The 25446-nt window shown below is 37.4% G+C and overlaps 1 protein-coding gene across 1 annotated transcript in view; it reads right to left on the bottom strand.

The window, feature by feature from the left end:
* Nucleotides 1-22395, bottom strand: part of LOC101341596 (EGF-like and EMI domain-containing protein 1) — a 749998-nt gene extending 727603 nt beyond the window's left edge. Inside the window, 1 exon segment of the mRNA XM_023737953.1 lies at nucleotides 22369-22395. Within this exon segment, the coding sequence (XP_023593721.1) occupies nucleotides 22369-22395 (27 nt within the window).
* Between the last annotated feature and the right edge of the window lie 3051 nt (nucleotides 22396-25446).

The following is a 25446-nucleotide window of genomic DNA, read 5'->3' as shown; positions in this document are numbered from 1 at the left end:
TGTCATAAAACAACATGCGTACTACTGTTTCATGAGAAACTATTTGTTCTGTAAGCCTTCACCTGAAGTACAATAAAATATAAAGAAAAAAATCAACAATTTGGGGCAATCTGACACATTGCTTGTGGTATTTTAAAAATGGTACACTTTTGAAGAAGGAAAATAAACAAGTAACAAATAAGATGATGTTAGATAGTGATGAACACTAAGAAGCAAATAACTCAGTATAATGCCATAATCCTGGAAGTTGCGGTGGGGAGTGATCACGTAGATTGGGTAGTCAGGAACGGCTTTTCAGAGGTAATGATATTTGAACTGAGACCAGAATGAGAAAGCCAGCCATGCCAAGACCATAGGGAAGAGCAATCCTGACAGAGGGAATGACAAGTGTGAAACACATAAGTCAGGTGAGAACTCAGTATCTCTAAGGTCCATGGAGAAAAACAGAGTGGCTGGAATGTGGTGATAAGGGAATGGAGTATGAGCTGAGATCACAGTCAGATGGGAAATAGATCATGTTGATCTTAAGAAGCCATGAGAAGCCATTCAAGTATTTTAAGCAAAGAGGTGACATAATTTATTTTTTTCAAGTATCACTTTGGTTACTCTATAAGAATGAATTTTGGAGGGGGCAGGGAATGGAAATATGGAGACTTAGGAAGCTGTTGCTAAACTTCACACTAAAGTTGGTCGCAGTGGAAACTTGAAGGGTGAATGAATCAGGAATGTTTTGGAGAGAGAATCAACAGGACTTGCTGAGAGAAATCATAAACGATTCCTAGAATTTTAGCTTGAGACTGGGGAGACACAGCAATGTTTACTGACTTTGGAAAGGCTCAGTAAGGAAGAAATCTGCTGAGGTAGGAGTAGGGAGTGACTGGAACAAGTAAAGACGGTTTTGGATATGTTCATTTTGAGTTGTCCTTAGACATCCAAGTAGTATGTTACATCCACAGATGATAGAAATGAAAATGTTATTTCTAAGCAAACTATATGTAAGTTCTCAGTCTAATACTGTACATGAGAAGTAGACTTCATGTACGGTTAGTCTCAGGGCTAGTTTTATGACTTTGTAGGCCTGCTTTAAAATGCACTCTCATTTCATAGTAAATGATTTTTGGTGCTAAAAAAATTGGAGTTTTTAAAAAATAATTTTGCTTCTAATATTGTCTGAGTCTCTATGACTAATTATGATTTCTCAGCAATCATGGTACAGTCAATGAAATTCTTGCAAAGTGAAAATATCAATCCTACAAACTATTTTCAAGAATAATGAAATTTTTATGGATAGTAAATTTACAACTTTGGAATTTGAAGAAAATTATATTTTATAGACATTTAAAAAACACTTAGACTTTTAAATTTTTTAAATACCTTTTTGCATTTTGGAGCCAATAATGGTTTTTTCAAGACTCATAAGTTTTTGTAGTTCCCATGCACTGGGCCTCTACTGGATAAACAAATCTGGATATTGCTCTATTGATTGGTATCATGCTATACCTTATGGAGAAATTAGCAAGAATAATACATTCCTTGCATCTTTTATTATCGTTCTATTTATCTATATTCTGTCATTTCAAAACAGGTTAAAGATAGTTTTTTATCAACCTTGAATTTCCCTTAACCGTAAGAACAGGAAATAACTATGACCTACACCGACTGATACCAAAATGGACACCTAATTATACTTATGCAAAACTTGGATTTTTATACACTGGAAGAATCAGGGTTATTCAAACAGAACAAATAATCTCTACTGCTGTGGAGCATGGCTATGTTTTAGTGTATTAAGTGTGCCTTAAACAATGAGACGAATTAAATTCTCTGTTGCCATAGAAATTAGAAAAATATTCTCCTGCACACTGACATATGATTTTATTATCATTATCCTAGATTAGCCTCAATATATAACCTGTTCTGTTTTCTAGCCAAACTAAAAAATAATGGATTATGGATTAGTATTAATTACCCTAAAACCAAAATCTGTATCTTTGAGATTTTGTTCAATAGGCAGTTGATATTTGTTTGTTTGCTTACTTCCACACCCCTCCCAGGCGGTACACAATACAACTAATGTATTTGGCTATACCTTCAGAAAAAGTTCTTGTTAAAGTAACCAATCTACAAGAGTTTATCGTGACTTTTTTATTGACATGATATGTAATGATACCAAAATCACTACCAAACCCAAAAAACCAAACCCGTTGCCATCGAGTCAATGCCAACTCATAACAATCCTATACACTACAATCAAGCAATATGGTAATAATTTCCCAATATTTTTAATCAAAATAATCTCTTATTACTATTTGTCACATAAAGTCTTCTGCAAAATCCCAGCATATAAAAATAAGTAAAGCTGAGCTGTGCAATCTTATCTTTCAAGTTTTCCTCTTCCCTCCCTTCCAAGTGCCCCAAGACACCCTAATGTACCGCAGAGAGCTGCAGAAAATATGGTGTAGAAACACTTTATGGTTTCCTAATGGGAGGTCAAATTTACTAGCTTCCTAACTGATTTCTAAAGCATACTGGTCCTATTAAACTCCCAAAGTAGAATATTTGTATGGAACCTGGTGGCGCAATAGTTAAGAGCTGGGCTGCTAACCAAACCACCAGCCGTTCCTTGGAAAACCTATGGGACAGTTCTACTCTGTCCTATAGAGTCGCTATGAGTCAGAACCAACTGACAGCATATAACAACAACAACAACATCCTTTATCAGCTATTGTGTCAATCCATCTCATCGCGGATTTTCCTCAATGAGACAGATTGACACAATAGCTGCAACAATGGACTCAAGCATACCAATGATCATGAAGATGGCTCAGGACTCAGCAATGTTTCATTCTCTTAATATACGAGGTTAGCACAAGTCGGAGTCTACTCGATAGCAAATAACAACAACAACAACAGTAATCCCTTATCTAACTAGAACCTGTTGCCCAGCTCCTCTGCTGAGAGAATGACTTTACAGAACATTGTTGGAAGGATACAGAAGCAAGCTATTACTTTAGGTTCTCTAAATTACTCTTTAGTTCAAGTCAAACACATGAAGTTCATATACATGAACTATATTAGCTTAGCCTTTCAAAACAATACCTTTGCTGAACTGACACTTAATGATGATCGTTAGACTTTTTTCCTAAGTGTGCTCTAAAAAACAGCATTTTTTTCGAAATATATTCTTGTAAACTTTTATATCAATATTCATTATTTATGGTCCCATGTGATAAATATATTTTAAAAATCGGTACTAGGAAAAATTTACTCTTGAAGAACTGATTTATTTTCTTCTTTTGGATAATATAGTCATACAACTAGTCATATCTCTCTTATCATTTTGGCTGTCAAGAACCTAAGGACTCAATCTGATGTTGAATAATATATGTTAGCTCTTAGGTTTACACACTTGCACTCTGATTCTTGCATTCTGTAGCTCTATAGTGCTAATTTCCTATTTTTATTAACATTGCTTTCATTAAAGGTACTCTTATTGTTGTTGTTAGCTGCCATGGAGTAGGCTCCTGACTCATGGTGACCCCATGTACAATGGAATGAAATACTGATTCCATCATCAACTGTGGATCAGATTGTTGTGATACACAGGGTTTTTACTGGCTGATTTTCGGAAGTAGATTGCCAGGTTTTTCTTCCTAGTTTGTCTTAGTCTGGAAGCTCCACTGAAACCTGTTTAGCATCATAGCAACACGCAAGCCTCCAGTGACAGATGCGTAGTGGCTGTGCATGAGGTGCCCTGGCTGAGAATCAAACCCTGGTTTCCTGTATAGAAGTCGAGAAATCTACCACTGAACCACCAATGCCTCATATTCTTATTGTAAACTCCCTCAAATAATTGAGGGAATAAAATTTTTATAATCAAACTACCATGACCCATTAACTAACACTGTAATTGTATTAGTCCAAAATCTGAAAATCCAGCTAACCGTGTTATAATTAAACCATATTGCTCCATCAAGTACACAAGGATATCATTAGGTTTGTTGGATGTGTTTTGAATATAACATTTATTTCTTGCCTAACTTCAAAAAGATCACCAAAAATAGTTCCATTTCCACATATGCACATTATTTTAGTAATCTGGGATGTAGTTAATCTAGGACTGGAAACCTCAATTAGATGTCTCCTGACATCTTGAGATTTAATTACTTCTCAACTATTGTTGTACCTTTTCTAGTCTACAAATCATTTTCCTCTTTTATTAGTAAACTGATATGCCTAACCTAGTAACAATGGTTTAGTTCTTACTATATACTAGGCATGTTCTAAGTATTCTACATGTAATATCTCACAACAATTATTATGCAATTTTAGAAGTGAAAATACTATCGCTTAGTTAAGTTGAATATCTTACCCAGTGTCACACAGATAGTAAATGACAAACCCATGACTTGAACCCAGGTGGTCTGGCTCTACTATTTTATATTGCTCCCCTTTATTTCTTTTTCATTCAATTTTTTTTTATTGTTGTACTTTAAGTGAAAGTTTACAATTCGAGTTAGTCTCTCATAAAAAATTTATATATATATTGTTATGTGACCCTAATTGCTCTCACTATACTGTGACAGCATACTCCTCCTTTCCATCCCTGATTTCCCATATCCATTCAACCAGCTCCTAACCCTCTCTGCCTTCGCATCTCACCTCTGGAGAGGAGCTGCCCATTTAGTCTCATGTAGCGACTTGAGCTAAAAAGTACACTCTTCACGAGTATCATTTTATGTCCCATAGTCCAATCTAATCTTTGTCTGAAAAGTTGGCCTCAGGAATTGTTTTAGTTCTGGGTTGACAGAGAGTCCAGGGGTCATACTTTCTGGGGTTCCTCCAGTCTCAGTCAGACCATTCAGTCTGGTCTTTTTACTAGAATTTGAGTTCTGCACCCCACTTTTCTCCTGCTCCATCAGGGACTCTCTGTTGTGTTCCCTGTCAGGGCAGGTAGCCCTGCACCATCTAGTTCTTATGGTCTCAGGATGAGGAAGTCTCTGGTTCATACGGCCCTTTATGTCTCTTGGGCTAATACCTTCCTTGTATCTTTGGTGTTCTGCATTCTCCTTTACACCAGGTGGGTTGGGACCAATTGATGCATCTTAGATGGCCACTCACTAGCCATTAAGACCCCAGACGCCACTCACCAAAGTAGGATGCAGAACATTTTCTTAATAAACTTTGTTATGCCAATTGACCTAGATGTCTGCTGAAAGCATGGTCCCCAGACCCCCGCCCCTGTTACTCTGCCCCTTGAAGTGTTTGGTTGTATTCAGGAAACTTCTTAGCTTTGGTTTAGTCCAGTTGTGCTGACTTCCCCTGTAGTATGTGCTGTCCTTCCCTTCATCTAATTCCTGTCTACTATTTAGTTAGCGAATAACCCTCTCCCTCCCCAGCCTCATAACCATCAAAGAATGTTTTCTTCTGTGTTTAAACCTTTTCTTGAATTCTTGTAACAGTGGTCTTATACAATATATGTCCTTTTGTAACTGACTGAATTCACTCAGCATAATATCTTCCAGATTCCTCCATGTTATAAGATGTTTCACAGATTCATCAATATTCTTTACTGCTGCATAGTACTCCATTGTGTGAATATACCACAATTTGTTTATCCATTCGTCCGTTGATGGGCACCTAGGTTGTTTCCATCTTTTTGCTATCATGAACAGTGCTGCAACGAACATGGGTGTGCATACATTTATTCGTGTGATGGCTCTTATTTCTCTAGCATATATTCCAAGGAGTGGGATTACTGGATCATACGCTAATTCTATTTCTAGGTTTTTAAGGAAGCGGCAAATCGATTTCCAAAGTGGTTGTACCATTTTACATTCCCACCAACAGTGTGTAAGTGTTCCAGTCTCTCCACAACCTCTTCAACATTTATGTTTTGTATTTTTTGGATTAATGCTAGCCTTGCTGGCATGAGATGGTATCTCATTGTGGTTCTGATTTGCATTTGTCTAATGGCTAATGATCATGAGCATTTCTTTATGTGTCTATTAGCCGCCTGAATGTCTTCTTTGGCCAGTGCCTATCTGTATCCTATGCACATTTTTTAATTGGGTTATTTGTCTTTTTGTTGTTGAGGTTTTATAGTATCTTGTAAATTTCACAGATTAGATGCTGATCGGAATTGTCATGGCCAAAATTTTTTTCCTAGTCTGTAGGTTGTCTTCTTATTCTTTTGGTGAAGTCTTTTGATGAGCATAAGTGTTTGATTTTCAGAAGCTCTCGTGTATTTAGTTTCTTTTCTGATGTTTGTCCATTGTTACTTATGGTTCGTATTCTGTTTATGCCACGTATTAGGGCTCCTAGCATTGTCCCTATATTTTCTTCCATGATGTTTATCGTTTTTTATTTCATATTTAGGTCTTTGATCCATTTTGAGTTAGTTTTTGTGCATGGTGTGAGGTATGGGTCTTGTTTCAGTTTTTTGCAGATGGATATCCAGTTATGCCAGCACCATTTGTTAAAGAGACTGTCTTTTGCCCAATTAACGGACTTTGGACCTTTTTCAAATACCAGCTGCTCATAGGTGGATGAATTTGTGTCTGGATTCTCAGTTGGTCTATGTATCTGTTGTTGTACCAGTACCAGGCTGTTTTGACTACCGTGGCAGTATAATAGGTTCTAAAATCAAGTAGTGTGAGGCCTCCCACTTTGTTCTTCTTCTTCAGTAATGCTTTACTTATCCAAGGCCTCTTTCCTTTCCATATGAAGTTGGTGATTTGTTTCTCCATCTCATTAAAAAAATGCCGTTGGAATTTGGATCAGGATTGCATTGTATCTGCAGATCGCTTTGGGTAGAATAGACCATTTCACAATGTTGAGTCTACCTATCCATGAGCAAAGTATGTTTTCCACTTATGTAGGTCTCTTTTGGTTTCTTGCAGTAGTGTCTTGTAGTTTTCATTGTATAGGTCTTTTACATCTCTGGTTAGATTTATTCCTAAGTATTTTATCTTCTTGGGGGCTATTGTAAATGGTATTGACTTGGTGATTTCCTCTTCGAAATTCTCTTTGTTGAAGAGAAATCCAACTGATTTTTGTATGTTTATCTTGTATCCTGATACTTTGCTGAAATCTTCTATTAGTTCCAGTCATTTTCTTGTGAATTCTTTGGGGTTTTCTGTGTATAAGATCATATCATCTGCAAATAGATATACTTTGACTTCTTCCCTACCAATGTGGATGCCCTTTATTTCTTTTTCTAGCCTAACTGCTCTGGCAAGTACCTCCAGCATGATGTTGAATAAGAGTGGTGATAAAGGGCATCCTTGTCTGGTTCCTGTTCTCAAGAGGAATGCTTTCAAACTCTTTCCACTTAGGATGATGTTGACTTTGTATAAATGTCCTTTATTATGTTGAAGAATTTCCCTTCTATTCCTATTTTGTTGAGAATTTTTTTCATGAATGGGTGTTGGGACTTTGTCAAATAACTCTTCTGCATTGATTGATAAGATCATATGGTTCTTGTCTTTTGTTTTATTTATGTGATGGATTACAAATTGATTGTTTTTCTAACATTGAACCATCCCTGCATACCTGGTATAAATCCCAGTTGATTATGGGGATTATTTTTTTGATATGTTGCTGAATTATATTGGCTAGAATTTGTTAAGGATTTTTGCATTGATGTTCATGAGGGATATTGGTCTGTAATTTTCTTTTTGTGTGGTGTCTCTATCTGGTTTTGGTATCAGTGTTATGCTGGCTTCATAGAATGAATTTGGGAGTATTCCATCTTTTCTATGCTCTGAAATACCTTTAGCAGTAGTGGTGTTAACTCTTCTCTGTAAGTTTGGTAGAATTCTCCAGTGAAACCATCCAGGCCAGGGTTTTTTTGGTTGGGAGTTTTTAAATTACCTTTTCAATCTCTTCTTTTGTTATGGGTTCATTTCATTGTTCTACCTCTGATTGTGTTAGTTTAGGTAGGTAGTGAGTTTCTAGAAATTTGTCCATTTCCTCTAAGTTTTCAAATTGTTAGAGTACAATTTTTCATAGTATTCTGTTATGATTCTTTTAATTTCAGCCAGGTCTGTTGTGATATCACCCATCTCATTTCTTATATGGGTTATTTGCTTCCTCTCCAGTTTTTCTTTTGTCAGTTTGGCCAGTGGTTTATCAATTTTGTTGATCTTTTCAAAGAACCAGCTTTTGGTGTTGTTAACTCTTTCAGTTATTTTCTATTCTCTATTTAATTCCACTCTAATTCTTATTATATCCTTCCTTCCGGCGCCTGTAGGCTTCTTTTGCTGCTCTCTTTCTACTTGTTCCAGTTGTAGGGTTAATGTTTTGATTTCGGCCCTTTATTCTATTTGGATGTGTGCATTTATTGCTATAGACTGACCTCTGAGCACTGCTTTTGCTGTGTCCCAAATGTTCTGGTAGGATGTGTTTTCATTCTCATTTGATTCTATGAATTTCTTTATTCCATCCTTAATTTCTTCTACAATCCAGTAGTTTTGGAGCAAGGTGTTGCTCAGTTTCCATGTGTTCCATTTTTCTTCCTTACTCTGTTATTGATTTCTACTTTTATGGCTTTATGGTCAGAAAAGATGCTTTGTAATATTTCAACGTTTTGGATTTTGTTAAGGCTTGCTTTATGGCCTAATATGTGGTCTATTCTGGAGAATGTTCCATGTGCATTGGAAAAGAAAGTATACTTGGCTGCTGTTGGGTGGAGTGTTCGGTATATGTCTGTGAGATCAAGTTGGTTGACTGTAGCACTTAGCTCTTCCGTGTCTTTGTTGAGCTTCTTTCTGGATGTTCTGTCCTTCATCGAAAGTGGTGTGTTGAAGTCTCCTGTTATTACTGTGCAGATGAGTATCTCTCTTTTTAATGCTCTTAGAGTTTGTTTTATGTATTTTGGAGCCCTGTCATTGGGTGCGTAAATATTTATTATAGTTATGTCCTCCTTGTGTAATGACCCTTTAATCATTATATAGTGTCCTTCCTTACCCTTTGTGGTGGACTTTACTTTAAAGTCTATTTTGTCAGAGTTTAATATTGCCACTCCTGCTCTTTTTGAGTGTTGTTTGCTTGATATATTTTTTTCCATCCTTTGAGTTTTAGTTTGTTTGTGTCTTTAAGTCTAAGGTGTGTCTCTTGTAGGCAGCATATAGACGGATCATGTTTTTTTTAATCCATTCTGCCACTCTCTGTCTCTTTATTGGTGCATTTACTCCATTTACATTCAGCGTAATTATTAATAGGTATGAGTTTAGTGCTGTCATTTTGATGTCTTTTTTGTGTGTGTTGCTAACAGTTTCTTTGTTCCATTTAACTTTCTGTGCTGAGTCATTTTTCTTTATGTATTTTCTTTCCATCTTTTACATTGTTGTTTATTCTGTATTTGCTGAGTCTTTATATTTTTCTTGTTTTTTATTTTGATGTGTAGGATTGTTAGTTTCCTTTGTGGTTACCTTAATATTTACCCCTATTTTTCTAAGTTTAAACCAGTCTTTTATTTCCTTATATTGCCTTGACTTCCTCTCCATATGGAAAATCTATGTCTACATTTTTCAGTCCCTCTTTTTTGTTTTAATGTTGTCATCTTTTACATATTGCTATCTCTGTTTCCCGATTTTCAATGTTTTAGCTTTGATTCATTTTTGAGACTTCCCTATCTGGGCTGGTATCTGGTTGCTCTGTCCAGTATTCTAGTCTTGGGTTGTTATCTGATGTTATTGATTTTCTAACTGGAGGACTCCCTTTAGTATTTCTTGTAATTTTGGTTTGGTTTTCGCAAATTCCCTTAACTTCTGTTTCTCTGGAAATGCCCTAATTTTGCCATCATATTTGAGAGAGAGTTTTGCTGGATATATAATTCTTGGCTGGAAATTTTTTTCCTTCAAGGCTTTATATATGTTATCCCACTGTCTTCTTGCCTGCATGATTTCTGCTGAGTAGTCCGAGCTTATTCTTATTGACTCTCCTTTGTAGATAACTTTTCGTTTATCCCTAGCCGCTCTTAAAATTCTCTATCTTTGGTTTTGGCAAGTTTGATTATAATACGTCTTGGTGACTTTCTTTTGAGATCTGCCTTATGTGGGATTCGATGAGCATCCTGGATATTTTCTCATATTTCATGGTATCAGGGAAGTTTTCTGCAAACAAGTCTTCAACAATTATCTCTGTATTTTCTGTTGTCCCCCACGTTCTGGTACTCCAATCACTCATAGGTTATTCCTCTTGATACAGTCCCACATAATTCTTAGAGTTGCTTCATTTTTTTATCCTTTTATCTCATTTTTCCTCAAATAAGTTGGTGTCAAGTGCTTTATTATCAATCTCACTAATTCTGACCTCCACTGCTTCAATTCTGCTCCTATGACTTTCTATTGAGTTGTCTAATTCTGAAATTTTATTGTTAATCTTCTAGATTTCTGATTGCTGTCCTCTATGGATTCTTGCAGTCTGTTAAATTTGTCATTATGCTCTTCTCTAATCATCCTAAGTTCCTGTATTGCAAGGTCTGCATTCTGCCTAATTTCCTTCCTGATCTCTTGAAGAATTCTGTATATTAATCTTTTGTATTCTGCTCCAATAATTCCAGGAAATTCTCTTCCTCTGGAAATTTCTTGATTCTTTATTTTGGGAGCTTGCTGAAGTCATCATGGTCTGCCTCTTTATGTGATTTGATATTGACTGTTGTCTCCGAGCCATTAATAAATTATTATATGTATTTATTTTGTTTGCTTACTGTGTCCTAGCTTCGTTTCATTTTGTTTTGATATGCCCAAGTAGAGTGCTCATGTGAGCTAGCCTGATCATCGGCACCCCTGAAGCTCCAATGTCCTGCCACCAGGTGGCCAGACCTGCCACTCAGTATGTGAGCCCAGGAGTCCGCCCACTCCTCCTGTATGGAATCAGCTCAGGCATCCAGGTAATTGGCCACCAAATGTGTGGTGCAGGCTCTCACCTATAGTCCTAGACAGGCATGGGTTACTGGTGTAGGCACAGGAATCCCACTGCAGCAGGGGGACATATGCTGAGCAAGGCAGGGGGCCAACAGCCACCCCTGAGTGTCCAGGGGGAAAGCATGTCCCTGTTCCCTAGAGCACATGGGTGGTGGGTTTTGCAGCCAGACTATGAGCACCCAGTGCTGCTGGCTGTAAGCACTGGGGGGCATCTCTTATTCATGGGCCCTTGTTGCAGGTGGTTAGGTGGCATGGGTGGAGCCACCAGTCCTCAGGCCCCTGATGTGGTTAGGTTAAGACCCTGCTTAATGGGCAGAGCAGTGTCAAATATCAGGAACCTGCCACTTCACAGCTTAAACAGTGGAAGTTACACTTCAAGTATATACCCTGTTGTACTGTGGTAATGAGGGCCTACGCTGTTGAAATGGGTGCACACACGTCTATGTAGGCGGAAAGGCACTCAAAGTCTGTGTCTTTATGCCTGTGCCTAGGCAAAGGAGCTGTGCCTACCCTGAGTTCTTGGCTTACAGGAGCCAGCAGATTATGTTTTTCCCAGTTTGTTAATTTGTTCCCTCTCCAAGGGCAGGAGAATGGCTCAGGGTGCATGATGGGTCCTACTTCCGGCCCAGGGAACTTGGCAGTCACTGAAGCTGTCCTGAACCCAGTACAGAGCAGGGAGTGCGGAGGTAAATGGGAGAGAGGTTTTTCCCAAAGCGGGGTGTTTTTGATCCGCACAGTAAGCCAGACACAAGTACTTATCTTTCGCCAGTCAAGGGCTGCTTCTCACTGGTTCTGGATGGCCAAGTAGACTCTCTGCCGCTGGGTCTCTTCCAATGTGGAAAATGCCTCCCAAGCATCGATGCTTGCCTCACCGCTCACTAGGAGCTGATCCGGCCTGAAGGGCTCTGGCTCCCGCCAGGTCAGGTCTGACAACTCCTCACTGCTTCTGAACCATCTCTCCCTCCCCCTGCCACTCAGTCCGATTCCTCAACTTTGCCTTTGATGTTCAGGATTCCTAGATTGTCATATATAAGTGATTCACTTGTTTTTTCTGGTCTTTGTTGTAAGAGGGACCACCAGAAGTGTCCGACTACTTCTCCGTCTTGGCCCCGCCTCTATATTGCTTCTCTTGAGGATAGAAAATAACAAGCTTGATTTTTGATGCAAGAGATTAAGTCACAACTAATAACAGAGGACCAATAGAATGACTATTACCTTTTAGAAGGAGGATACCAGAAGAAGTTTTGAAAACAATTATAATGGCTTCATGGACTGCTAAACTTAATATTGTTAAGACGTGAATTCCACCCAAAGTGATCTACAGACACAATACGGTTCCTCTTAAAATTCCAACAGTCTTCTCCACAAAATTGGAAAAGCTGATCCTTATATTCATATGGAATTGTAAGGGGCCCTGAATAGACAAAACAATCTTGAAAAAAAGAATAAAGTAAGAGGACTCCTATTTCCTGATTCTAAAATATATTACAAAACTACAGTAATAACAAGTGTGGTAATGGTAGAACAATCAACATGTAGATCAATGGAATAGAATTGAGAATCTAAAAATAAACGCATACATTTACAGCCAACTGATTTTTGATCAAGGTTCTATATCTATTCAATGGCAAAACAAATGAAGCTAGACCAATACCTCGCACTATATACAATAAATAAGTCAAAATGGATCACCGATATAAATATAAGAACTAAAACCATAAAACTTTTAGAAGAAATCATAGGAGTATAGTTTTAAGACCTTCTTTTGGGCAATGGATTTTTAGATGTGACACCAAAAAGCATTAGCAACAAGAGAAAATTTAAACTGGACTTCATTAGAATTACAAACTTTTGTTCCTTCAGGGATGTTAGCAAGAAAGTGAAGAGACAATCAACAAAATGGGAGAAAATATCTGGAAACCATATGCCATATAAAGGTTTAATGTCCAGAATTTATAAAGAACTCATAAAACTGAACAACAAAAAGACTAACAACACAATTAAGAAATGGGCAAAAGACATGTATAGATGTTTCTTGGAGAAGATACGCAAATGGCCAAGTACATGAAAAGATGCTTAACATCATTAGACAGCAGGGAAATGTAGATCCAAACCACAGTGAGATACCACTTCACACTCACTAGGATGGCTATTATTTAAAAAAAAGAAGTGTTCTCTAAGATGTAGAGAAATCAGAACACTTGCATACTGCTGAGGGAATGTAAAATGGTATAGTCACTGTGGAAAACAGTTTGGCAGTTTCTAAAAAAGTTAAACATAAGAATAACATATGACCCAGCAATTACACTCTTAGGTGTGTACTCAAAAAACTGAAAGCAGCGACTCTAAAAAGCACATGTACACCAGTTTTCCTTGCAGCATTATTCACAATAGCTAAAAGCTGGAAACAACTCAAGTGTCCATCAATATATGAATGGATAAATGAATTGTGGGATATATACACAATGCTGTATTATTCAGCCATAAAGAAAAATGAAATTTTGGTATATGCCGCCACATGGATGAATCCTGAAAACATTATGCTAAGTGAATTAAACCAGACACAAAAGGACAAATATTGTTTGCTCCTACTTACATGAAATTTCTGGAATAGGTACATCCATCAAGACAAAAGAAGACTGGTAGTTACTAGGGGATAAGAGGAGAGAGAATGGGAAAAATAATCATTGTAATGCCTACTTAAAATTGGTGAATTGTATTTTATGTGAATTATTCCTCAATAAAGATTATTTTTAAAAAAATAGGGCAGTATTTCATTTTCTTGAGCAGTCTCAGTATGAGGCTTCTGGAAGATAAGAATGGGGAAGACATTCTAAAGGTCCCTTCCTGCTCTGTCACTCTGATTTTTATACCTTTGTATGAAAAGCTTTATGCAAATAATGGGCACTTCCTGAGCCTCTGTTTCTTTAATTCCAGTCCGTGCAGTTTTTGAGAGTAAGTAAGTATGGTTACTATAGCAGATTATAAAATATTATTATAATTCATATGCCATTTTGTTGGGGGAGTGGGGGTAGGGATAGCAATAAAAGGTAATAAAATGGAAGAGGGACATTCTCAAGAGATACAATTCTTTTGAACATATATTTTGCAACGAGGGAAAATACAAAAGCACCCAAAGGAATACAGGAAACTTTACACTACATTTAAGCACAAGCACATTTTCTACTTCTTAATTTAAAAAAGAAAAGGACAGCATTAAAATGCGCATATGAATAAACAGGCCATTTATTTACTTCTACTAATTAACATCTCTTGAGATCTCCAGAGTCTCTTAACATCTCTAGGGCCTCTCTCAAAGGATGTTCTCCCAGCAGGAGAACCAGCGATTCAAAAACTTGCTGAGTCCAGAGGGAGAAATGTCAGAGAAGAAAAGACACCCTAAAAACAAACATGTTAATTAAAAACACAAGATAGATGCCAGCATCTTCAACCTCTACCTACTACTTCTGGGAGGCTGGTGCAAACAGTCTTTCTGCTTAAAACTTTGAGAGGGCCAAATTAGTATAAATCCTCCAGAAACAGTTAACACTTGCTCCACAAAGTCATTGCCTTCAAGAAATAAAAGTTATTAAACAAGAGTCAAAGAGCAAGAGTAAAAAATTTCAATTGCTCAGATTTAAATACATGAAGTCAATGAGTGTCACCCCCAAAGGAGGACTGGACATTCTCTTGCCTATTTCCAGTTGTCTCAACGGAGAAGAAATAACTTAAGAGAGGTGGAAAGAAGCAAGAATGGCCAAGGCTGGAGAGGAAGAGCAGTCAGGAACAGCAGGGGAGGCTGGGTGAAGCAGTGATTTGATTATTTGCCAAATTTGAGTCTTAGTAGTAATATGATTCTTTTTGACTGAAAGTGAATATAGGGGGAAAGAAAGGCAACAACCAATGGAGAAGTACAGGAAAAAGTTAAGATGGAAAGAATATTAACGTTGAACAAATAAAGCTGAAGAAAAAGGTTTTCATAGAGCCATTCTGGATTTCTCCTTAATTTTCACTATAATATATATTTATAATTTAAGTATAAATATTACAATTTTAGTGTAATATTCAAGGCATGGTCTTGAGAGGCAGACATCCTTGGGATCAGGCCCAGCCTCTGTCACTAATTAGCTGTTGAGTTACTTAACTGCTATGAGCCTTGGTTTCCCTATCTCTAAAATGTTAATAATAATCAAATGATTACTATTTTTCTATAAATCTATTTTCAAATAAACATGACAAAATTATAACATTATATACAATTTTATTTGCATAAAATAATATGTCACCTATCTTCATATGAGAAGCCCTGGTAGGGTAGTGGTTAAGCACTCGGCTGCTAACCAAGAGGTCAGCAGTTCAAACCCACCAGCAGCCTGCGGGAGAAAGATGTGGCAGTCTGCTTCTGTAAAGATTTACAGCCTTGGAAACCCTATGGGGTAGTTCTACTCTGTCGTACATGGTCGCTATGAGTCGGAATAAACTCAATGGCAGTGGCTAGGTGGGTTTATCATCATATCAAATCAGTGTCCATGTTGCTAAGACTTCATAACCAGAACTATCAATGCCTGCACAAAATTCTATCAAGTGGGTGCATCATGTCCTATAAGGCTGCTTTCAATCTCTTCTTTTTACAGATAAAGTTGTTACGGACATCTTCATGCAGTTTTCTCCATGTTTTGGACTATTCCTTTAGATTAGAAGAACTTCCTAGAAAAGGAATACTAACTGGGAAAGGGCATGAATACTGCTCTTCTCATTTAACAAGAAAACAAAGTAGAAATCTAGCTCTGTCCTTACTAATTGAGGGTGTCTGATTAAGCCAGTATTATACAGGCAGTATTTTGTTCTGTAGTACATAGGGTCCCTATGAGTCAGAACCGACTCAACGGCACCTAACAACAACAACACTAATTACCATGATCTGTAACCAATATTTCAGTTTATGTCATTCCGTAATCTTTACAGAGGCACCTATATTCTTCAAAATTTATCTTGACTGAATTCCAGATGCCAGATCAATAGTTACTTCATGAACCTTCCCAACACTCTCACCCTTGCTTCACAGATAAACATACTTGCACATACACAGTACAGATGGAATTTCCCTGGAGAGCTATTTTTGTCCCTACCTGTAATCACTAGGCTTCCAATCAACATGAAATGAAAAACTGCACTCCAGTGTATTCAGCTAAAATTCAACTATGAGACGTTTATCCATGGCAGCTTGTATGTTATTTAAGCAAGACCTTTATGACAACAACTTCCATTGTGGTTTGTGATAATGCAATCAATCAGCAAATATACACAGATTGATTATGTAACTACTCTAAATTGTCTGGAAACTTGGTTGAGATGCAAAAAAAAAACTATAATCAGTGAAATTGATCATGGTGGAGGGAAATCAGACTTAGATGTTTTAAGTATGAAGGTGTGAATCATGACTTCCTATTTATCCTTTACTACCCCTGCAGGCATGTTGCATTAACTTTAAGTCAAAAGTTCACTCAGTTATTTTTAAAGAAGCTGTCATTTTTCATATTAATATCTGCTGCTTCATATTACTAGTATTTATCTGCAAAGATTATATCTATCTTCTGTCATATATAAATTTCATACTAATAATAGCTTCTTGGGCACACAGCATTGAGAATGTGTTATTCTGCTTTTAACCACAAATCTTTGAAAGGTCATGAGCTGCAAAACAGAAGTCAAAAAATGAACAGAAAATCATTTTTTGAAATTTATAAAATATTTGTGCCTATCTGGATTTTGTATGAGTTTATCTATTATAAAGCATGTCAAGCTACTCAGTGAAGTAGAGAGGTATAATCCCATTTTACAGATCAAAGATGAGTAAAATATAAAATGTGATTTAACATGCATTTTAGGGTCTTATTAAATAATAAACCAAGCATTTTGGAATAGGAAAAAAAAAAGTTTTGAAACAAATAGAATATACAACTGATCTAACTAATAAGTAAAACTGCAAATGCCATGAATGAAGAACATAAATCAGAGTCCTACATATTCTTAATGGCATAAAAGTCCAGTATTCTGGAAAGAAGTTGATACAGTGGAAAATACCCAGAATTTGGAACGAGAAAACCTTTGGTTTCTGTGTAGGTTCCATAATTTAAATGTGTTAACTTTGTTAAATGTACAGTTATCCTAACCTTTCTGAAAATTCTTCATCTGTAAAATGGGATTATACCTCACTGAGTTTTGTGAAAATTAAATAATGTTTGTGAAAGCAATTGGTAAATTATAAAATAATCTATGCATTCTTATTATGATTCATGTTTCTTTGACCTTCTCCAAACGTCATTAGCATTTCCACTTTAGAGATCAATTTTTCCTACATTTTGTTACTGTCCAGCTATGAACGATGGTTAACAAATATTATACAACTTGCCTTTCTCTCCAACTCCTGCAATATTAGCTGAAGTTAAGAGAGGTCACAGTTTCTTCCATGTAGTAGATGCTTACCAGGGATTTATAGATGTTTTCTATGGATTTATTTCCTCAACAAACATTTTTGAAATCACTGGGCACAGGGATAATCAAGTCAAAAGCTTTGCTTTCAAGGTGTCCTCCATCTGACAAAGGAGATATCTAAATAAACAGACATTTATAGAAAAATCTGGTAATAAATAAATATGCACACGAGTACTACAGACATACAGAAAAGAAAGCATTTAAACTTTGGAGGTCACAGAAGGCTTCACAAAGACAAGGACCCTTGAAGGATGAGTCTCTAATGTCCTCATTCATGATGGCACTGCACACTACTTCAGAATATTTAATAATTAGAAGTAGTTATATGAATTTGCACAATCTCTTCTCTTCTTAAAGGCAAAGCCCTTCAAGCTTAAGTTTCCATAAATTCATGCTTTGTTACTTGCAGAAGCCCTAGCATTGCAGTGGTTAAGCACTCAACTGCTAACCTAAAGGTCAGCAGTTAGAACTCACCAGCTGCTCTGTGGGAGAAAGATGTGGCAGTCTGCTTCTGTAAAGATTAACAGCTGTGGAAACCCTACGGGGCAATTCTACTCTGTCCCATATGGTCGCTAAGTTGGAATTGACTCAGTGGCAGTGGGTTTGGTTTGGTTTGGTTTGGTTTGGTTACTTGCATCTAGGATTTCCAGGAAAGAAGCAAACAGAGTTAAAGGAGGCTGAGTAGCCTCTTTCATAGCATGGGCTTTAGGACCAGAAAAAAGCCAGTCTTCACATTCTCATTCGCAAGTTATACAGTCTTGGGAAATTCGAGCTACCTCACTGAAGCTGTTTTCTCATCAGTAAACCGGAGAGCAACGGTGAGCAAGTAGCACAGTGCCTGGAATATCACCGATATAGGCTAAATGTGCGTACCTTCCCTTCAAAGCCACCCAAGCTCACCTCTACCACAGCACTTCACACAGTTACTTACTGCGACTGCCTGTCTCCTTCTTCAAATGTGAGCTCTCTGTGGACAGATCCTGCTTCTTATTTATCTTTTGTATTCTAGTGACTGGGGTTAGCAGTGATGTCTGCTATTTGGGGATTAATATGTCAACAACACTTGAATGACCATAGAGGAACTATTTCCAAAGGAAATAGATACTATTGTGGAGAATATGCAAAACAATAGAGCAAGATTTAATTCATTTATTTATTCAACAAATATGTATTAGCAACTACTACATGCTAGGTAATTTTCCAAATGTTAGGGAGACCACAGTGAACAAAATGGACAAAATGTCCTGCCCTCATGCAGCTTACATTCTAATGCAGGAAATAGACAATAAATAAATAAAATAAGCAAGATAGAGAGTATTTGAGATCACCATTAAGTGCTATGGAAAAAATAAAAGAAGAAGGAAAGGTTGGTTGAGATCTTGGGGAGTTGGAAGCTTCACTGAGAAAGTCTGAGCAAAGACCTGAATGAGGTGAGGGAGTGAGCACATATCTAGGGGAAAAGCATTCTAGGTGAAGGAACAGCAAGTTCCAAAGCCCTGGGACAGAATTCCTTGACAGGAGCCCAGTGTGCCCAGCACAGGGTGAACACAGAAGAGAGTGGTCAGAGATGAGTTCAGGGAGATTGGGTGAGGCTTGATCACACAGGTTTTGCAGAATACAGTCAGGATACTAGCTTTTAACCTGAGTGAAGTGAGAATCAATGGCAAGTTCTATGTAGAGGAGTGACTTGATCTGACTTATATTTTTAACAGAATCACTCCAGGGGCAGGGTAGAGAAAAGAGACAAGGGTATGAACAGGAAGACCAGTTAAGAGGCAATATCAATAATCCAGGTAGGAGGTGATGATGGCTTGGAACAAGGCTAGTAGTAAGGTAAACAGTGGTCAAAGTCTGGATATATCTGAAAGGTAGAGCTCACAGGTTTGGATATGGTGTACAAAATAAAGACAGGAGTCCGTGATTTTAAGGTTTTCAACCTAAGTATTTTGAAAGACAAAGGACTAATTTATATGGAACATGAGTTACTCAGGGTTCTGAAAGCTGAAATGTAGGTGGCAACTTCTGAAGAGTAAGGCAGCTACTGGCTAGGATCTAAATGGGCAAAACATAGCAACCACTACAGAAAAATAGCCCTTTGGCCACACTTAAAATGCATAAAAGGTACAAGATGGAGGGCATATTCAGTAGAGTTTGGTGCTTCTATCTCTCTAAGAGAAAATGTAACAAGACATTCATCCTCAGATAAGGAAGACTATAAAGGGGGAGGAGGGAGGAGGCAATATAAGGAGTCTGACTGTGAAGGAAAGAATACACTCTAAGGATCAAAGTAGGGGAAGCCCAAAGTTCCCTGTAATTACTGGACACAGTGTCCCTTGGTAGTAAGGGCAGGAAGAGGCAATAACAAGGAAATGCAAAGTATCCTCATCCTTAGAGAGTTGACCAGTGACTCTGGGATTTGGAAGCAAACAGGGTCTTGCATTGTTTCATGAGGAGCTCAGGGAAGCTGGTATCCACCACCCCTGCATACATACAGACAATATCCCAGAGGAGGAAAAGTTTAACTATTAAAAATATAATCAAACCATTCAAAGTTCCCATAAAGTGTGATACATACATCAGTTAACAAGAACCTACTTATCTTGTGATAGTGGCAAAACTGTCCATTTTTAATTAATAGAGGAAAAAAAGGAAAGTGAAGAGAGCTGTCATTACATCAAGCACACTTTCTCAGCATTTTAGTTATGGTGTGTCTATGGGAATGGGACAATGAAGACAAACAAATGTGAATGAATGAGAGAATGAAGTGTTACATCACGCACTCCACAATTCACCTGACAAAGGCATATGTTTCACTTTGTTTGATAACAATAAATGAAAAAGATTCTATTCCTTCCTTACCAAAATGGAAGAAAACACACACACACAAACACAACAGCAGGTTGCAATACCCAGGGACCTAAAATATACTAATTTTCAAAATTTGATAATCCAGTTCCCATAGCAACCCATAAATCAGTCATTTGAAGGACATATAGGAAGGATATTCTGGATGGAAACAATACTCTCTGACCACTGAGAAAAATTAAACCAAAGCCAAATCGTAGTAACCCAACATGGCATTGTTTTAGAGAAACATTCCAAGTTTCTTTTCTTTGACAGTAGTAATGCTAAACTAGGCACAAAGGCTGCTTGCTAAGAAATCTTAATTCTAAGGTGAGCACGCACGGAGGGGTCGAACAAGCACGGGGCACCTGCCTGGCAGGTTGGCCCCAAACCCTCCCCATCCCCGACCTGTGCCCATGATTGCCTGAGTAGGTCAAAAGTGGATTTGTCCCAGGCATTGGCCATGCTCTGTTGGACAATCCCATTTCCTAACAAACACAGCACAGAGCATTTTCACAGCATCTTTCAAGTTTTTCAGAATTCAAAAGCACATCAACAAAGCTAAATTTCCTCTAGTCACTACATACTCCACTCAAATAATTGCTAAAAAACCTTCACATAAGATTCAATTCTCCCCTGACTTGTTCAGGAACCACCCTACTAAGAAATGTTAGTGTCTCCTTCTATATTACCCCAAACAATATTAAAAACTTCAAAAAATTTTAATATTCATGAGCTAACAATAAAAATGGAATAGATTAAATTTGGTTCTAAAGTTGGTCACAGCCACAAGGAGGCACGGTCCCTCCCCAAAGTTTGTACTTCAAGGTCAGCCAGTACGCAAGGAAGGAACAGTTATGACCATCTCCCTCCCTCACAGTCTCAGACTGTAAGTTCCTTGAGGGTTTACTCAACCTTATGGCTCAGTGCCAGACACAGGATGTACTAAGGGTATCTGATGAATAAAGGAGGGGATCTTTCAATTCTACTCCTAGTTCTCTCCCCTGGGCTGGCTTTTTCCTCACATAAATACGTAAGAAATGCTTCAGATTCACCTACACTTTCCAACAACCACAAAGACTCCCTCAACCCTATGTCTCGCACTGACTACCATCCTAACTCTTCCACTTTAGTCCAACCTCTTGAAAAAGTGTTCTCCACTTACTAGAGCAAGCTACTTAGAGTCTCTCTGTCCTTCAGTTTCTTCGTTCATAACATGGAGTTAACACATATTTGAGTCATAGTGTGGTTGTGAACCATAAATGAGTTAGTATATTAAAATATATATATATATATATATATATATATATATGCATATGTAAAGTGTTGGAACTAGGATTTGAACCCAGAGGGCAAAACCGGGACCCTTAACCACTACTCTACACCAATCCCTTAGACAATGATGGTCTCCAAGACTCCCTCTGAATCCACAGATATTACCTATGAGATCGTAACCCCTTCCCTGGTTTCATACCTGTATAAGCAGACAACTACCAAATCTATTGTTCTTAGTCCAGTGATTTCTCTCAGTTCAAGTCCTCAAATCTGTTTTCTACTGAGCATTCTCACCTTGGAGAAGATACCACCATGCACCTGGTCACCTAAGTCAGAAATAACAATGTCATCCTTTTCCCCACTCACTCCCTTGCCTCTCTCACCCAACAGTCAGCAAGTTAATCAATTCAACTTCCTCCTCTCCTCTCCTTAGGGTCTCTTCACAGAGCTGCCAGAATGATTTCTCTAAACTACCTCTATTCTCCTAATTCCACTTAATATATGTCCAAAGACTCTTCTTTTCTCCAGGATAAAATCCCAACTCCTCAGCATGACACACAAGGCCTCACTGACCATGGCAACTTCTCAAGCCTCATTTCTTCCCACTTCCCATCCTAATTCCCATGACCCCGAACACACTATGCTTGTTTTATAGCCCCCCTGCACAAGCAGCCCCTTCTAGCTGAAACATAGTTTATCAGCTTCCTTTCCCTCCCCTCACATTTATTTATTTTGGCTCACTCTCACTCTGCTTTCCACTCAGGTATCTCTATTCCCACATGCTCCTATAGCCCCTTAAGTTCACTGCTCTTCGTGCACTTACCATACCAGCACCAGTACCAGTCGCCATGGAGTCAACTCTAACTTATGACAACCCCACGCATGTCAGAGTAGAACTGTGCTCCATAGGGTTTTCGATGGCTGGTTTCATGGAAGTAGATTGCCACACCTTTCTTCAGAGGCATCTCTGGGTGGACTCAAACTACTAACTTTTCAGTTAGCAGCCAATCATGTTAACCATTTGCACCATCTAGGGACTCTATACTGAATTGTAATTAGCTGTTTGTTGGTTTATTTCCATCACTAGACAAGACTTCTCTGAGTACAGAGGACACATCTTATGCCTCTTTACATTAAATGAACACCTAACTCAGGACTCTGCATAAAGTAGCCATTCAATAAATATTTGCCAAACGAAATAGCAAAAGAAAACACAGCTTTTGGAAGCTGGTCCTGTTCCTCCCCCTGAATTAAGTAGGCTGATAGATACAAAGCTAACTGGATTTCAAGTGAAAGAAGCAGATGGCTTTAAACCACATTAGCTCCAGCCAGAGGATATACCTTATTTTCCTTTCAAAACATCTTTAAATCATCATTCTTATTCTTGATCCTTTCTTTAAAAAAAAATGCTTACTTTAGAATGTTTAATCTAAATAGAGGAGAATAATGAGAGCTCTATGACATGAAGATAACTAAAGTACAGTAGTGCCTCATTGATACAGTGTCATTAAGAAATGAACTGATGCACATAAAAGAATTTTCTGGATTACTATGTATTTTTTCCTTAAAGCATCAAAGAAGTGGTTTGTTTGTTTTTGTCCTTTCTAGAAGAAAATCATTCTCAAATGTATTATATTCTTCTCTACTTTTATAATGAAAGAATATTTAAAAATATGCTCACAGCATAGTAAGTAAAGATTTAAAAAAGTAAAGCATAGTCCCTTTTGATAAAACACAAACATATATATTTATATTTACATTTGCATTTATATTGTATAGCTCTTCCAAAACGGAAACAGTGGATATCTCTGGCTATGATATTTTAAGAAATTGTTATTTTATCTCATTTCATCTGTATTTTCTAATCCTTCTACAATAAAAATATATAAATTATATAATAAAAATGCAAATTTTAAAAAATGAGGACTATATTGAATTTAATATTTTATTGACAAGATGAATCTATTATGATCAAGTTACTATATTGGTACTCTTAATAAAGTGAACAAGATATCTTTACCTAAACAATTCTGAGTATTATGCTTTCAGAGTTCTTGGGGATATAGTCTAGTTTTTCAGCTTCTCTCACTATCAGTCTTCAGCTATATCTTCTTTCTTGCTATCAATGCCTATTTCTAGAAGCCCCCTTTCCTCTGTTCAAATATGTTCTTTACTTACTTATACATTTGCTAAACTTACTTATAAAATAAGAGTGATTCTTTCTTAGGAACATGAAGTATAAAGTCTAGCATTTTTAGAATACAGACTTTGTAATATCTATTTTCACTTTCTATTTACTCTAGCACTAAAGAGTAAGTATGGGCTTTGGAATGCGGTTGAGCTCTGAGCTCCACAGAAACCTAGCAATGTGACCTTGGACAAGCTACTCAACTTTTCTGAGCCTCAGTTTTCTCATCTATAGAGATAACAATAACAATCGTACAGGTTTGTAGTGATGATTAAATGAGGTGATGAGGCAAAATACTGAACAGAGGGTTTAAAACAATAGCAAGTACTCACTAAGGCTGTAGTTGTTGCTGTTAGTTGCTGTTTAGTCAATTCCGACTCATGGTGGCCCATGTGTGCAGAATAGAACTGCTCCATGGGATTTTCAAGGCTGTGACTTTCTGGAAGCAGATTGTCAGGCTTGTCTTCTGAGGTGCCTCTGAATGGGTTCTAACTGACAATCTTTCAGCTAGTAGTCAAGCGCTTAACCATTTGGGCCACCCAGGGACTCTCAGTAAGTGTTAGTGATTATTATTCATGGTGCTATTTACCTCCTGATTCTCAACTATTTTCCAGATAGATAATGTAGATTTCTATATGTAAGCATCTGGTCACAGATGTAAGAATCACCTAAAAGACAAGTCAGGTTCATCTCACGTATGACAGTGAAAAAAAAAAAAAGTGATAAACTTATTAAAGTATTTAGCTATTTACAGCACATCCAACATCCAGTAAATTACTTGAGAGAATAATTTTGAGTGGCTGATATATACCTGTTGCCATGGACTCAATTCTGACTCATAGCGACCCTACAGGACAGAGTAAAACTGCTCCATAGGGTTTCCAAGGGGTGGCTGATGGATTCCAACTGCCAACTTTTTGGTTAGCTGCCAAATGCTTAACCACTTTGCCACTAGGGCCCCGGGGTGATGTGTGTGTGTGAGTGTGTGTGTTTGTGCGTGTGTGTGTGTGTGTGTGTGTACACGTATATGAGGAGAAACACTACACAAGACTATAACTCTGAATCACTAACTGGTCTGAAGAAGGCAAGTTATGGCCCACTTGTTTCTGAACATGTTTACTTAATGCCCATTAATTTGAAGTAAGGTGACAAAACTGGAGCGTATTTGTTATGGTCATCTCTTCTCCTCTGATCTGGGATGCTTTGAGAAGCATTAAATGGAGGAATATAACCTCCATCTTTTGTCTTACCACCACTAGAATATTATGTAAAGTAACCCAGGGAAAGAGTACACAATGACACATTTTTAGTGAAATAAAGTGAACAGTAAAATTTCTTATCAGAAATGTAGCTTGGTGGTCTCACAAAGTTGTCTTCAGGTGGCTATGGGCAATAACATATCACAGGTCAGAAAACAATATCAGAAGCAATTATAATTTCTTTAAGTATTTTTCCTAAGAAAGTAATAGATGTTCATTATAGAAATGTGGGCAAAAGAACTGAGAACTGTAGATGAGAGAATAAAAATTATTATACATAATTCACCACCAAGAGATAAACACTGTTAAAACATTTTGATGCATTTCCCTCCTTTTGTGCTTATTGTCTTCATATTTATACATTTATATATAAAATCATGCTGCTACATGCATTTGTATTCTGCTTCTTTTTTAACTTATTATAATATAAGCATTTTATAGGGCATTAAAATTC

Source organism: Trichechus manatus, unplaced genomic scaffold (assembly GCF_000243295.1).
Source record: "Trichechus manatus latirostris isolate Lorelei unplaced genomic scaffold, TriManLat1.0 scaffold00110, whole genome shotgun sequence".
Taxonomy (NCBI): Eukaryota; Metazoa; Chordata; class Mammalia; order Sirenia; family Trichechidae; genus Trichechus; species Trichechus manatus.
Note: the sequence above shows the minus strand (reverse complement) of the source record. Positions and strands in the feature narration are given on the sequence as shown.